We start from the raw sequence: 14,772 nt of genomic DNA on the forward strand, positions 1-14,772 counted from the left end.
GAAAATGCTTGCAGTTAACCCATTCTCAATGGGATTACTGCATGTGCTTTTTGCTTGCTTTGAGCCTCAGTGTGAAAACCATCCAGAATCTTTTCTAATACAAGCAATAATGTAGCTACAATTTAGGTTTAAATAAGCCATAAATTACTACCCAGTGGGATTTATTAGAGCATATTTGGGTTTGCATGATTCACACTCAGTATTTTCCTTGCTGCATTGTTTTCTCGAGGTGTATAAACCAGTGGACTGTAGTTTCTGGAAGGCTGTGCATGGATCTGACAGGTCATAGTCCAACCAGGCCAAAGACTGGAGAGCTTAGCACAAGGTGCCTTTATTTCCACTGTTAGACCTCTGCATCCTGCTGCTGGCCACACTACGGAGTGGGTTATCTCCTGCCAGCTGGTGTCCCGATGTGCCTCCTTCCTGCAGTGTCCTCAGTCCCCCTTCCCTCGGGAGTGAGATGGGCGGGCAGGTAAGGTTTCTTCCCCGGGCAGATCGGAGCTTGGCTCAGCGGTGCAGTCCTACACGGTGCCTGTCCTCACTTCGGGAGCGCCTGCAGTGGCACGCCCTCGGGACCGCTGACTTCTGGTGGCACTTTTACCCTGGAAGAATAAAAAAGTTATGTTGGCTGACGGAGAGAAAAGTGAGAAGGCCAGCAGCCCCACTGGGTTGTCCCTTCTTCCCCTGCCACCCACAGACAGGGAACTGCAGGCAGCGGAAGAGGGATGTCCCCTCTCCAGGCCAGGGTGCAGGTGACTCACTGTGGCTTCTCGATGTCCTCGATGGCCTCGGGCAGGCGCATGTGGAGCGTCTCGGGCAGCAGGAACGCCACGGCCCCGCTGCACACCCGCGACCCCGCAGTATGTCACCTCGGGCAGAGACCGCCACACCTCGTCCAGCAGGAACATCAGCGGGGCCAGGGCCCCCCCCAGGCGGGCCATGAAGGAGGTGTACCCCATCCCATTCTGCCTGGAAAGGTGCAGACCACCATGACAAAGAGAGTGCTGCTTGGGTCATGTCAGACTTCTGCCCTTTCCCCTGCAATTTTCTCTAAGTGCTGAGGCTTTTCCCCCCTGGCTTTTTCCTCTGCCATTTTTTCCCCCTTTTCTTTCTTCATGTCTTCCTAAAACCATCATATTTCCCAGAGATCAACTGTAGCTGCTGTGAGAAATAGATTTATGTCTATTATGAGAAAGAAGCTGCAGTTCCACATTAAGAATACCTGCTCTAAAGCAGTTTCCACTTTGAACGTCTAAAACTCTGAGAGCATTTTCTAACAGTGAGACTAGTGAGTCTTTCAGCCTGCTTAGAGGTAATCCAAGTTCCTCCTTCTCCCAGGTACTTCAAGGGCAGGTGGCAGACACTAGAGATGCCTGTGAGCACTTCTGGTCCAAGGAAGGAGACCTTGGAAGAGGAGACCAGAAATAAGACCTAATTTTGAGGGGATGGGGTGGCATTTCACAGTGATGACAAGGATCTCAGGGCCTGCTTGTGCACATACAGGACGAGTACTGCAGAAGGAGCCAACAATTTTGTCTTTGTCAATGTCTTTCAGCATGAAAGATACAAAGTGATCCGGGATAAAAAGTAGCTGATCAGTGTGACCGCTTTGGTTTACATGTGAATCGTTCCCTGCACGCAAGAGACCTTTGAAAGCTAAAGGACTAAATGGCAGAGGACAGTTCTCTGTGCAGGAAGGGACAGAAGTGAAGTTAGCCACAAAGCCTGCTGTGATGGTGAGGGTTTTTTCAAACTTGCACAAAGGAATCAGTGAGGTGATTCCCTCCACCAGACTTAGCTATATCCCAACCTATGCAAATGCTAAGTCTGCTGTTACGTTACCATTACCCAGGTATGTCAAATAAGCTCTGTTTTTCCTCCTGAAAGGCTGGTTAATCCCTGCTTTAATATCACCCGGTGTCTAAAAGACTCTCAAATACGTGGTAGTATGTGTCCCTTGTAAAATCTGGTATTTCACGTTATTATTTTTAGGTTCTTTTAACAGTCCCTGACAAATTATCACAGGGAACAAAGACCTTACTAAGTGCAGGTGCTTTGCTTTATGGAGTGCGAAGATCTTCCCACACAGAATACTCCTCACCTTTCCATGCATCTTCCTGTCAGCACAACTGAACCACCCACAACCAGGTGAAAAAAGGGATGGCTTTCTGCTTCTCCCTTGTGAGTATATGAAACCTCTAGGACCTGCTAGCTCCAGAGGCAAGGGGCCAGTGCTGCACACATCCTGCTGTGCTGATGGGGCCCTGGGGCTGTGCTCAGGTGGCATCTCTCACCTCACAACGGTAGGGTTAGAGCTCCGAGGTGTACAAGAAGACGGTGGTGAAGGCAGCTTCTGAGAACCCTTGCCCATGATGGCCACTACTGAACGCAGAGAGGTGAAGACTGGGGGAAAAAAAGGCATTTATGACAATGAGCTGCCTCCAAGAAGAAACTTTCAGGGATAAGAAGGGAGAAGGTTCAGTGCTCCCACACACAAACAGGGAGCTTCACAGCCCTGGAGCTGCTGTCCTCCAAAGGCTGGATCTGTAGATTTAGTAAGTGTTAGCCCAAGTGGGAGATGAACTGATGACAGGATAGGTCCTGACAGTTCCCACTGGACAAAGTCCATAATTTAGATTGGCACTGTCCTTGCCATTGCTGGACCCTTCAGCAGTCACTTGACAGTGACTGGAAATCATCTGCTGTGCCCAGATATGAGGGTTAGCCCTCCTTAGTGACCTTGTCTTGTAGACACCCTTCAGGTGGAGGACTTCTCTACACAGAATGCCTGTGGACAAATCCCTGCCTCCCCTTCTCCAGCACTGCACAGAATGGACCCCTCCCCTTTATCTGGTGCTGTGTGGAGCAGAAATGGTCTCACCTGTGGGGATGAGGATGTTTGCCCCAATGCAGAGCCCCGTAAGGATGAGTGTCCACGCCTGGCTCTGCCGCCGGCCCACCCGGTTCACCAGCACGTACATGACCATCTTGGCTGGGATCTCAATGGCCCCAAAGACAAACTGGGACAGGTAGATGCTGAGACCAAAGCCCGTCAGGTTCATGCTCATGCCGTAATAGGAGAAGGCAACACCAAACCTGCAAGGAGAGGGTGGAGGTGGGCCCGAGGGAGATCCTTCTGGAAGCTGCAGGATGAATTCCCCCCCAGGAAGTGACACTGCTCACCACACCACACCAGAACACAGAGAGATCCTCCTCAGGACTGGGGTCCTGAACAAGCTGATGTAGGAGTAACTCCCTCTGATGGTTTTGTCTGTGGCCATCCTTGTGAGGGCCTGGCAGAGATGGAAAGAAAGAAAGAACTGAGCTGCTGGACTTGTAGGATGCAGACATGAAACCCAAGACAGGCTGGGCACTTTGCCCTTCCCAGCTTCAGATCCATACATTGGGTTTTCCATACATTTCCTTTGCAGAACCATTCTCTGAGCACACATTGTCAAAGGCACGTCTTCCTGTAACTTTACAGATTGCCTGCTATTTTAGACCTCTTTTCTTCTCATGGCTCCTTCTTCCCTCTCATCTACATGCCCCATGTAGCAGAGAGGTCTGTAGAGAAATGGCAGACGGAAAAGTCAGTGTTGGCCAGTTCCACCCCCTTTCCCATGTGGCTGCCTGCTGTTGTGTGAAGAGCCAACAGTCAGCTTTGTGCTGTGTTCCTAGGAGTGCATTCGTTTAAAGAGCAATTATTTATCCATCTACATATATAAATAGAGAATACCTAAAACGTCAGGCACTGAGAAGTGAGCCCTGCCTGTGAAGAAGAAGATAATGCTTGTCCAAAAAGCCTTTTGGCAATTGATTGAGAAGTAAGTACCAGCAGAGTTAATAAGTTCTACACACTGTGTATTTACTCCAGTATCCAGTCCACTGAGGCCTCTTGCCATGGCAAAAAGGAGTGGAAAGACACTCCACCTAATGGACAGGATTTCTGGCCTTATGGGAGCTGAGCTGGTGCTTTATCTTGAGGAGTGAATTTCTGCCTTCTAGAGCAAAATGCCCACAGTGCCCCACAGACCAGACTGCAGGCTAAGCAATTGCTCCAGGTATCAAACAGAAGTGACGAAGTGGGAAAAGAAGAATACGTCTCTGGATCTCCAGTTACTTACCTCTGGTGAGACAGGAATGCCTTTCCTCCCATTCATTCTTGCACACCTGAGCAGGTGCCTGTGGGCTTGCTTCACTTTGCCCTTGGCTATAAGCCCCGGGCAGACTCTGGGACCCACCTGTAGGTGCAAGGAGAAGAGACACCTCCTGTTGGAGCTGCCTGTTTTCCACCCCACACCATGGCTCTGGCGTCTTCTCCATGAGACTTCAGCTCAATGGAACAACTGTGGTGCATGGGAAGAGTAGTGGGGCACCCTTTTGACATGTACGTGCTCTTCTGCCCCTAAAGGCTGAGCTGGCTGAACTTTATAACTCTTATCAATTAAAACTGACCCCCAGGGAGGGTTCATTTACATATTTGTGCTTTCTGGGACTCTTTAAATTTTGAAATTGTCAGATATTTAAAACCACAGTGTGGGATGGATTCAGTGAGCTCTAAACATACTTTGTTAGTTGCTAAAATGATCCAGTTTTCACAATAATCAAAGCCTCCTGCACACTGGAGTCTCCCACTAGAACGGTCTGAGACCAGATCCCCACAGTCCAATGTCTGTGATTCATGTGCCCTAAATCAGATTGCAGGAAAACTAATGAACAACTGTTGTCACTATTCAAGCAGGAATTGAAAATTATGTATAGAGCAAAAATGTTTGGAGAATTGGTCTTGTTGAAAGTTTTCATCTCCTTCCCACAAGCTTACAACCTCGGGAAATATAAAGAAGGAAAGATGGCATTTTGCACTCATTGCCACTGCCTCTAGAGAGTAATACTCTGTCTTTGGGTTGTCTAATGTCTCCACTGAGTTCTGACATTGTGTCATAATATCTACAGAGTTCTAAATTAGATTTTAATTCCATACTTCAGAGACTTTCAATTTTCTGCAATCACTGACCTTATGGGTGCTTGAGGACTAGAGTATAATTTGTTGGAGAACTAATCTCCATAAAAGAGAGTAACATAAGAAGAAAAATCAAACAGTAATGATGAAAAGGGGTGGGTCCAAATGCATCTGTGAATTTTAGCACTTCCAAGGACTGTTTTTTATGGCTGTTTGTCCTAGAAGAGAGCAAAACAACTCGAACTAAAAAAGTCAGCAGAACATGTATTTTAGTTGTGTTGGACTTGATCAGTGAAATACTAGAAGTTACTCTTTACACTGAATCAACTCTGTATTCTAGTTTGTATTAGGGTTAAAAAAAAAAAGGGGGGGGGAAGAAAAAAAAGGAAGAAAAAAAAATCAAAGTTTCTTTGATTAAATGAACCATCTACCATTTTAAGGTTTAAGGAGATGTCAGGTATTTCTTAAATAAGGTTATGGGGGAAATTTTCCCATAGAAAGCAGGTCTGGCCCATCAGGGTGGTTACATACCTGAGAAAAGCCTTGGGAAGTGCAGAGATAAATGAAGCTGACCTAGCCTGAAGGTGCCAGTGGCTTTCATGGACAAATTTGGCGGAAAAAGTATCCCTCCCAGTGAGGTGGGGACAGAGAATGGATTTTTTTTTTTTTTTTAATCTTGGGCTATTAAGGATTAAACCTGGATCTGGTTGTGTCTTCCTTTACTGGAATCTCTTTTCTTTACTCTGAGCCACGTCTGACAGGGCTGGCAGCACCAAATCCTGCTTCCACCTGTCCTCTAAATGCCTCAGCCCCACTCCTGGCTCCTCCTTGTGCCCAGAACTGCGACATAACCTTGTCTCCTGGCCTTGCTGGAGAGGACAAAAACCCAGGCCACTCCCGTTTTCCAGAGCTGCCATGGCTGGGCAATCCAGGTGCAGGACCAGAGAAGTTCTGCTCGTGCTGAGGAGGCAAATCCCAGGGGTGGTTCCTGTCTGGTGGCTGCACTCACCACACGCAGATGATGCTGAGGAGACACGGTCCTGTCACGGCCACCAGCAGCCAGTGCCACTCCCGCACCAGGTAGGCTGCCAGGGCCAGCAGCATGTTCCCAACACTCCAGAAGATGCTGCTCAGGATCCCAGTGAAGGTGCGGTGCTGGACATCCACCCACTCCATCCCTGGAACAGGGGAGCAGCTTTCAGCTGGGCCAGGCAGGATTTCTGCAGGAAGGCAGGGCCTGCAGGGCGTTTTAACCAGGGCAAAGCAAGGGAACATCCCTGGTCTTCTCCCTCACAAAGTTCCATTGCTTGGCCGATACTTGGAACATTTAAAATGTTCAGCCACGGCACTTAAGCTCTTGCCAAGGTGTAAGCCACTGAATAAAACTTTAAGAAAAGAAATACTGGACATGTTTTAAGAAAGAGTGCTGAAACCACTCTTGGTGATAGAGATTTTTTTTTTATCCCATTCAATAGCATTCAATTGGTCTTCTTCACCAACCAGATTTTTTTTTCCTTACCGTCTTGCCTGCACAGTTCCCCATTTCTCTGTCCATTCATTATTCATCAAAGAACCATATTGAGAATTGTCATTCACATGGAGTCTGCCCAGAGCAGACAGCCGCACATATGTAAAGCCAGATGGGCCTCTCCCTATCTGTGTGTGTGAACTAAAAGCCAGTTTTCCTCCAAAGCTTTGGACATCTTGCTACAACCTATAACAATCAGAAATGTCCCTCCCCAGCTCTACTTTGATTCAACCTTTATAACAATAAACAAACACAGCAGGCCTTGGAATTTGTCAGGTCTTGTGTGGGCTTTTCCAGTACTGAAGCCATGTTAGCTCGATTTCGGCTAGATCTGCAAAAATCCTGGAAATTTCTGCTGCAACTGTTACTTGTTCTTGGGTACAACACTTTTTGCTCAGTATGTCCCAACTGTACCTACAAAATTATCCAGTGGTTCACTGGAGATCCTAAAATTTGGAGCTTGTTTTTATTATGTAATTACCTAAATTCTTCAGCCTCAGTTTTGCCTAGGTCCGTGTGATTTTTATACATCGTTTTTGGTAGTTCTTCTCATTGTAAAATACAGATTGCCAGCTTAGGAAAACTGTGAGCAAACTTGAAACTGTTCGAGTACAATCACCCTGTAAATGACACACCATCCTCTCATGCCGAGGACAACGCAATGCTTCTGAATTGTCCTGACAGTGTGTGCCGCAAAGGTGAGAACTTTGTATGAGCGGAAAGGGGCAGAGATTTTGGAATGCGTCTTTGATTGTGTTAATGACGATAACTGACAGGAACCGGGTAGGCTCGTTTCAACAGAACTACTGACAAGTGGTTGTTGTATTTTGAGCAGACCGTTAATATTAATTAGACTAACAGCAACTCGGAATTCTTGGATCCTAGCAAGAGGGACGTTCTGTACTGAAATCGCACGCGCAGCAGCCTCCCGAGCCCAGTCCCTGCCAAGCGTGCCCTGCCTGGCCGACAGGTCCCTTGTCCCTTCCACCCTCCGGCTGCCAGGAGCCCCGGACACTCACCCAAAGGCAGGACGATCAGGGAGAGGCCGCTCAGGGCCGCCCCGGTGAGGGTCCGAGTGACGGCCAGCATGGTGTAGGACACGGAGGCGGCGCTCAGCATGCCCAAGGCCAGGGAGCAGAGCAGGGACAGCTGGAGCATGGCCTTCCGTCCGAACCTGCCGCGAGCACGGGCCGCGTTAGAGCGCCGGGAGCGCCGGGAGCGCCAGACCACGGCGGCTCCAGGGAAATGAAAGGATGCGGCACCCCGGGGAGGAGGACGTGGCTCTGGATCGAGGTGGTGCAATCCCCTGCCCCAGAAACATTGGGACTGTGCCGTGGGAAGGCCAGCACTGCCCGGAACGACAGTTCGGGCTCTCCTGGTCGGCACCACCACCACGAGCAGCGATTGCCAGCTCGAAACCCCGTGTTGCTGTCACTCCCTGGCTCCCTCCAGTGCCAATGTCCTCCCACGGCTCGCTCCGGACGGGCCACTGCCACCACGCTCAGGGAGGAGGCAGAGGCAACGACACCCTCACCCTGCTCCTTGGAGGAAAAACAAAGCAATCCAATTGTCAGACCACACGTGCAAATAGCCCTGAAATCCTTAGGGATTTCTGAGTCATCTGCCAGGATGTGGTGCCCCTGGGGCTTCCTTACACCATTGTCCAGAGTCCTGTGTGGAGAATGTGGGAGAAATACAGAACATCAAAGGCACACAAATGCACCTGTATATAAACACACTCTCCTTTCACAGATGGAGAACCGTGTCTGCACATATTTCTAACACAAACTAGGAAAATCTAAAAACCGAAACGGAGCACAAGGGCTCGGTCTCCTGATGAACACCAGCACCGCATGTTTGGGAAAGCTGAGGCTCAAGCTGCAGCAGTAGATTAAGCCTTGCCAGCAGGTGATGTTCAGTCCCCAAGGACCAAAATCCTGCTCCTGATCCCGGCATTAGGGCTCTCCCAGTGGCCACCTGAGAAGAATGGTGGCTGGAACAATTGCTCCAGGGAAAAAGGTGCCAGGACATAATGCCTCAGTAACATTCCCCAAAATAATAAAAAATTACTTAATTCAGCACTGATAAATTAATCTACTGGCAAAACCCTCCAGCTTGTGGCTTGGGTACAGGGAGTTTGCTGATCTGCTTTGAAATTGAAGGTGAGACAGTTTGCAAAAGACCAACGAGATGCCCCTGGATCAGAACAGAAAACCCACCCTAGTTGGATCCAGTTCCAATGGGCCAACTGCCCAAGAAAGAAGATGCATTTTTTAAATGAAGAATTTCCTTGAAAATACAGTAAGGAGGATATAAAACCATAATATTCCCTGCAGGAGTCAAGGCAGCTATTTAGGGAACCATTACTAGACTCTCAGCAAATGCACACTACCTGCTAGGAAAACCAGGAGTGAGCTGGCAGGATTGAATTGCAGGATACAGGGAGGTTGCTAGAAATAATGCCATTAAAATTGTCTTAAAGAGCGTGGTAGGAAGCACAGCCTCTGAAAAGATTGCGGAAAATACAATAAAGAGGCAGGCTGCACAAGCCAGAATTAATAAAAAAGCCATTTTCATTAAAAAAAAACCCCAATCTGGAAGTCTGCCAAAGCATCACTGAACCAATTCAGTACAAAGAGAATGTACAAAAAGGAGTCTTGGAGAAGAGCAGACATAGCAGAAACAATATATGTATTTTGCATACATGTGTTCACAGTGAAGGTTTTTGGAGGGTTTACCTGGTAAAATTTGTCAGTAAAGCAGTTCTCAAATCCAAATATCTGTAATGGCTTAGAAAAAGACCTGAACCTGAAGAGTAGCAAAATGCCAGATGATTCTCGCTCTGGAGCACCAGAGGTGAAATCTCTGCCTCACTGTTAGCACAAAGAAGTGGGATCTTATCTCTATCAGAGAAAGGAAAGTTGATAATGGGAGGTCGACTTTAAAGAGATAATAGGGGAGATGCGGGAGGTGACTTCTGAGGTTTAGCCTAACGATTCTTAATCTTCCTCTTGTTTCCCTAGCCACTACTCATTGCTGTGTGGATGTTTGCCTAGAGCAAAACTGTGTTTATCTGTCATAATGCCAAAATCTTACTATTGAGTAGCTGCGGTCAGCTCAAATCCATTTTTAATGAGAAGTTTAAATTGTGTTCTCTATTTTAGATTAATCTGCCCTGAAGTTCTATCTTCTGATTCTCTCATCCAGTCACAGAATTCCTTTAGCTCCTTCTACAAAATCTCCACACTCAGACCCCATTTCTGCCAGACTCAGCATCACCTCCCCCACTTGCTCTCCCTCCCAGATTATTTGTATATGTACTGAACAGCACAGAAATGCAAGCAGAAGCCTTGCCCTTGTCATAATTGGGCACCTGTATCTCCTCTCTTCTTCCTGGCTTTTAATTATTAGTCATGGCTGAGACCTTCCCTTCTTATCCTAGGGCAGCTGAGTTTTTAAGGAGTGTTTGATAAGGAGACTGAGATGGCGTCTCCTCTGCTGACATGCCTGATGACTGATGCACAGAAATCCTGTACATTTGTAAGGCTTGGATCTTTTGGAAAACCTGGCTGATTCTTTACTGGTGTGTTCTGGCTCCACCTTTCAGAGAAGTTTCTGCCAATGTGCCTGGTGCAGACAGAGGTCAGGCTCCCTGGCAACCCTGAAACCTTACGTGGAGACCATCTTAAAGCTTTTCTAGCCCCAAGATGCTGCAAGACAATGTCTCCCTGCTCCTGGCATTTAACTGGCATCCCTCTGGTGTATTTCTCTCTGCTTTCTTCTGTCAGCTTATTTCAAAGCTTCAGCTCCAACACTTGCCTCTACACATTCTCCCACTGAGAGCACAGACTCATTTATGTCTCACACTACAGTATTTTTTTTTCCAGATGCTCATTTTATGCCTTGATCCTCTGCTGGCTCTTCCCCTTCACAATCCGTTTGTGAAACAAATTACTTTTCATTTTGTGCTACTTTGTGAGACCTTATTTTCTGCCATATTTTGTTCTGCTCCTTTCCTTGGTTCTGAATTTCTTTCCCTCCAGCTGTGCTATATAAAACTAGTGGAGATACAAAGCCAAGGCACACAGTCTGAAAATCAGCCAGGTGTCTTGGGTCCTTGTAAAAGCATACCCATATACCCATGGGTAAAGTATGGATGTAAAAATTCCCTTCTGCAGCACTGAAGTCTCTGGTTCTCCTCTGCTGTGATTTTGCAGCTTGCTGTAAAATTCTCCCGTTCCTTCCAGAGGAAGGAAATCAGGAAGCAGCTTCCCCATAATGAATAGTGTACATGGAATAGCACATCCCAACTGCAAGCCTGGACTCTCTGTCCTCTGATTGGTTTCCTGGTTTTACTGTCTGCAAATATATTTAGTTTCTCAACTGATGTCCTTTCTAGCTTATTGCTTGGATTTCTTTTTTCCAGGTTTGTATCGTCATATCCCAACATTTAACCAGAGACAGCAGATTTATTCCTGTTTTCTTCAGTGCTTCAGCTCTTCCTTGAGGAATAAATACCTCCCTGCTTGTAAAGAATCTCCTTTACCCTGATTCTCTGGGAATTACAGTAGATTTTGCTTGCTGGAGACTCTTTTGAGCTATGGCAAGCATTTGCTCTGAGCCCCTCACTAGGGTGTCATTAGCCAATTTGTGTATAATTTGCAAGGAGTTTAATCTCTCGCTCTCTTTTTTTTTTTTTTTTTTTTTTTTTTTTAATAGGTGTTTTTCCCCCTGAATCTGGCCTTGCAGACTGGATTGGTTTGTTTGGTTAGTTTTTTTATTCTTCCTGCAGCAATTCTGACCCCAGCCAGCAGTACCTCTGGCTCCTAACCGAGGACAGAGCTGCTGCTCTGCTCCGGGAAGCCTTTCCTGGCTCACTGAGCCGGGGAGCCTATACTCCCTGCATTGTTTCCCGGCATGGTTTGAACCCGATTTCCCGGCGAGTGGTGGATGGTGCCATGGCAATTCCCTTCTCTCCGTCCCCCGCCCTCTGGCTGCCTGTTGAGGCTCACACCCGTGTGGATTCTCTCGCGGAGCGGAGGAGCCGCCCAGGAGGGTCAGACCTGTCGGAAAGGTACCCGAACACCACGGCCCCCACGGTGACGCCGATGAAGAAGAAGGTTGCTGTTGCCTGGTTCAGCCCGCGGCGCTCGCACACGAGGTCCCACTGAAACACAAGCCAAAAGGACACTCAGTTCCCGGCTCCGGCTCTGCTGCCTTCCCCCGCTCCTCCACTGCGGCGGTCAGACATCACATCTTGCGGTTTGTGTCCGCCCGGTCTGATGGAGGGCTGCAATCCTGCACTAAGCTGCGCATTACACAGCGCCAGGGTCCTTGAGAATGGAAAGCTGCATCTTACCAAATTCCCAGTTATCCTTGGCCCCTGTGACAGCCTCTCTGTCAACACTTCATGGAGCCACAGAGTTATAGAAGATGCTGAGTTGGAAGGGACCCATTAGGGTCGAGTTCCAACTCGTGGCCCTGCACAGGACATTCCAAAAGCCTTGAGGGCACTGTCCAAGTGCTCCTGGAGCTCTGTCAGGCTTGGGGCTGTTGACCACTGCCCTGGGGAACCTGTTCAGTGCCCAGCCACTCTCTGGAGGAAGAACCTTTTCCTGATAACCCAAAACCTCCCCTGAGACAACTCCAGGCCATTCCTGTGGGTCCTGTCACTGGTCACCACAGAAAAAACCTCCACTTCCCCTTGTGGAGGTGTTGAAGACCCCAATGAGGTCTCTCCTCAGTCTCCTCCAGGCTGGACAGACCAAGTGACCTCAGCCACTCTGCATGTGGCTTGCTCTCCAGACCCTTCACCATCCTCGTGGCTCTCCTTTGAATGCTCTCCAACAGCTGAATGTCTCTTTTATATTTTGTGTAGATATTTATATATATTTATAATGTCTCACATGTTTATATTGTGGTGCCCAGAACTGCCCCCAGGACTCAAGGTGAGGCTGCCGCAGAGCAGAGCAGAGCAGGACAATCCCCTCCTTTGACTGGTTGGTGATGCTGTGCTTGCTGCACCCCAGGACATGGTTGGGCATCAGAAAACTTTCCCGGGTGCCACACATGGAGAGTTCCCCATTTTCTTCTCCTGACCTCTGCAAGACCTGCCCAGGTGCAAGTCTCCCCCAGCTCCCTCTGTTGTGCCCCTGAGACTGCCCTGGTGAGTGGGTGGCAGGGCCTCCCACTGCAGTGAGCTGTCACACCCCTCAGCCAGCACAGGAGAATGTTGTGTTGGTAATCAGTTTCTCATGCCCTGACCAGTTTCCTTGGAATTTGTCTGTGCAGGGAAGAAAGAGACCAGAGGGAAAGCAAGTAAAATACTTGCTCTTAATACTAACCTATTGATTTCTTGCTGAGGAGTTGGTTTGGATATTCATTCTAATTAAGTTAATGAACATAATTTTACTTTCTTGGAAGTGCAAATATCACTAATCTCTACAGAAGGTTGTGGCAAAGCCACAGAGTTAATTTTCTCTGTGTGCAAATGTGACAAAATTTAATAATCAACCCAGACTTGCAGCCTTTCTGATGAGGCCAGCCAGACCTTAAACAACCTTTCCTGCTACAAAAGCAGAATTCCAGAGAAAGCCCCGGTCCCTTGAACAGGTTCCAGGACCACTGGGCCATGAGAGCAGCACCATGAGGCTTCATGCTGCAGAGTACCTCCTTCTACCCTTCCCCTCTGGACTGCTTCATATCTTTCTCCCCCACACAGTGCAGAAATGAGGCACAGGCCCAGTGCACACCCCTCAGTGTCTGATGAAAGCAGGAGTGGTTGGATGGTGGGGAGGGAGCACCAGCTCTAGGCTAAGACCCTGCTCCCACTGAGACAACCAGCACTATCCTTCTAATCCAACTGTGCCCCTTTTTGCCTGACCAGATTTCCCCTTCCCCAAGACCTTGTGTGGTTTCTGCTGTTTTCCAAGGACAGTAAAGCATTAACATTCAGAGGTATCACTGCCAGCCCTGGAAAAGTGTTTCAGAAGGCAGGTGGTTAATATTTGATGGGCAGGGATCTTTTGCAGGCTCAAGGTTATGGCTGGTTATGAGCTCCATCTAAGTGGAAGACCCTCAGAGAGAACATTTGATTTGGCAGAGATATTGGTGGTAAGAGAACACAGACAGCACAACCCTGAGGAGAAGAGGAGGAAGGTGAAGATCAGTGAGGAGGGGTGGTCAAGGGATTAGAAGCTATAAAATGTTTGGAAAACCAAGAAAGGAAATCAAGAGCTCATAAGAAACCCTGACAGGATACAATCCTGTGCAAATGCCATGTGGCCCACACAGAGAAAATCCTTTATCTGTGTCTTTCCTCTGCTACCTCACTCCCTCCCAAATCTCTCAATCATCTGGAGAAATTAAGATGATTATAATGAGAAATGTTGGCATCAATCTAAGCAAGATGGGATGCTGTCTCATTTATTATACAAAAATAATATTAATAAATGTTAGCTCCTAATACTGAGCTTCAGAGAGCTTCCCCCTCCCAGGACATCTTCTCTGAGCAGGTCACGTCCACTGGTTACAATGCAGAGATTTCCCTCTCATTCTGTGCGCTCAGCAAACACCTCTCCATCTTCTCCACAAAGCACAGAGCTAATTTCAATTTTGGCTGGATCACAGGCCAGGAATTACCTGGGTGGAGATGGTGGAGGTGAACTGCGAGTGGTCATAGACCCATCCATGCTGGCAGTGCTGGATGATGGATTTGTTTTCTGGTTGCAGAGAGGAGTCGAGCAGCAGGTGAAACTGAGGCTGTGAGAACATTTCACAGGAGCTGAAAGTGCCATCGGGCTTCCGAGGGATGCTGATGAGCAGAACTTCCTCCATGGTGAGATTCACAAATGCCTCTTGGTGTGGAATTGCACAGTGATGAGAGGGGGTAGCAGCAAGAAAATTGTGCAGCAGGAAATGCATGGGGAGGTTGATTCTTGGGAGGCAGAGGATAGCCAAAATCAAAATCTGGAATTTGCCAAAGCCCCCAATTTCCAGCAAGAGATCGTCAAATTTCATCTTTCCTATGGAGTTTGCTCATTCAGAGCAGCTCTGTACCAAGGAGCATCAACATGAGCTTGAAAAGAAGCCTCTGTTCTTGGACCTCAGCTTCCCATGGCTTTTCATACAGCCACCTCTTTGGACTTTGAGATCTTGCTGAAATGTGTCAAAAGTCACAGTGGAACTCTCACTTAGGGTACAGCCAAGGAAATCATCCTGTGTGCCCACAACACATCCCTTTCAAACCCAGCACAGGGCACCTGCTTTTTTTGGAGTCCTTTCC

The 14,772-nt window shown here is 48.0% G+C and overlaps 1 protein-coding gene across 1 annotated transcript; it reads right to left on the reverse strand.

Moving 5' to 3' along the window:
- Positions 1-346: 346 nt before the first annotated feature.
- LOC136358528 (solute carrier family 22 member 7-like) lies at positions 347-14,554 on the reverse strand. Its single transcript, XM_066314404.1, is given in 14 exon segments — positions 347-602; positions 762-847; positions 849-969; positions 2,037-2,040; positions 2,300-2,359; positions 2,362-2,403; positions 2,882-3,096; positions 3,184-3,293; positions 4,125-4,219; positions 4,222-4,241; positions 5,970-6,138; positions 7,508-7,662; positions 11,552-11,655; positions 14,130-14,554. Coding segments are annotated over 14 exon segments (1,623 nt in total). The 5' UTR covers positions 14,508-14,554; the 3' UTR covers positions 347-538.
- Positions 14,555-14,772: the final 218 nt, after the last annotated feature.

This window comes from Sylvia atricapilla, chromosome 3 (genome assembly GCF_009819655.1).
Source record: "Sylvia atricapilla isolate bSylAtr1 chromosome 3, bSylAtr1.pri, whole genome shotgun sequence".
NCBI lineage: Eukaryota > Metazoa > Chordata > Aves > Passeriformes > Sylviidae > Sylvia > Sylvia atricapilla.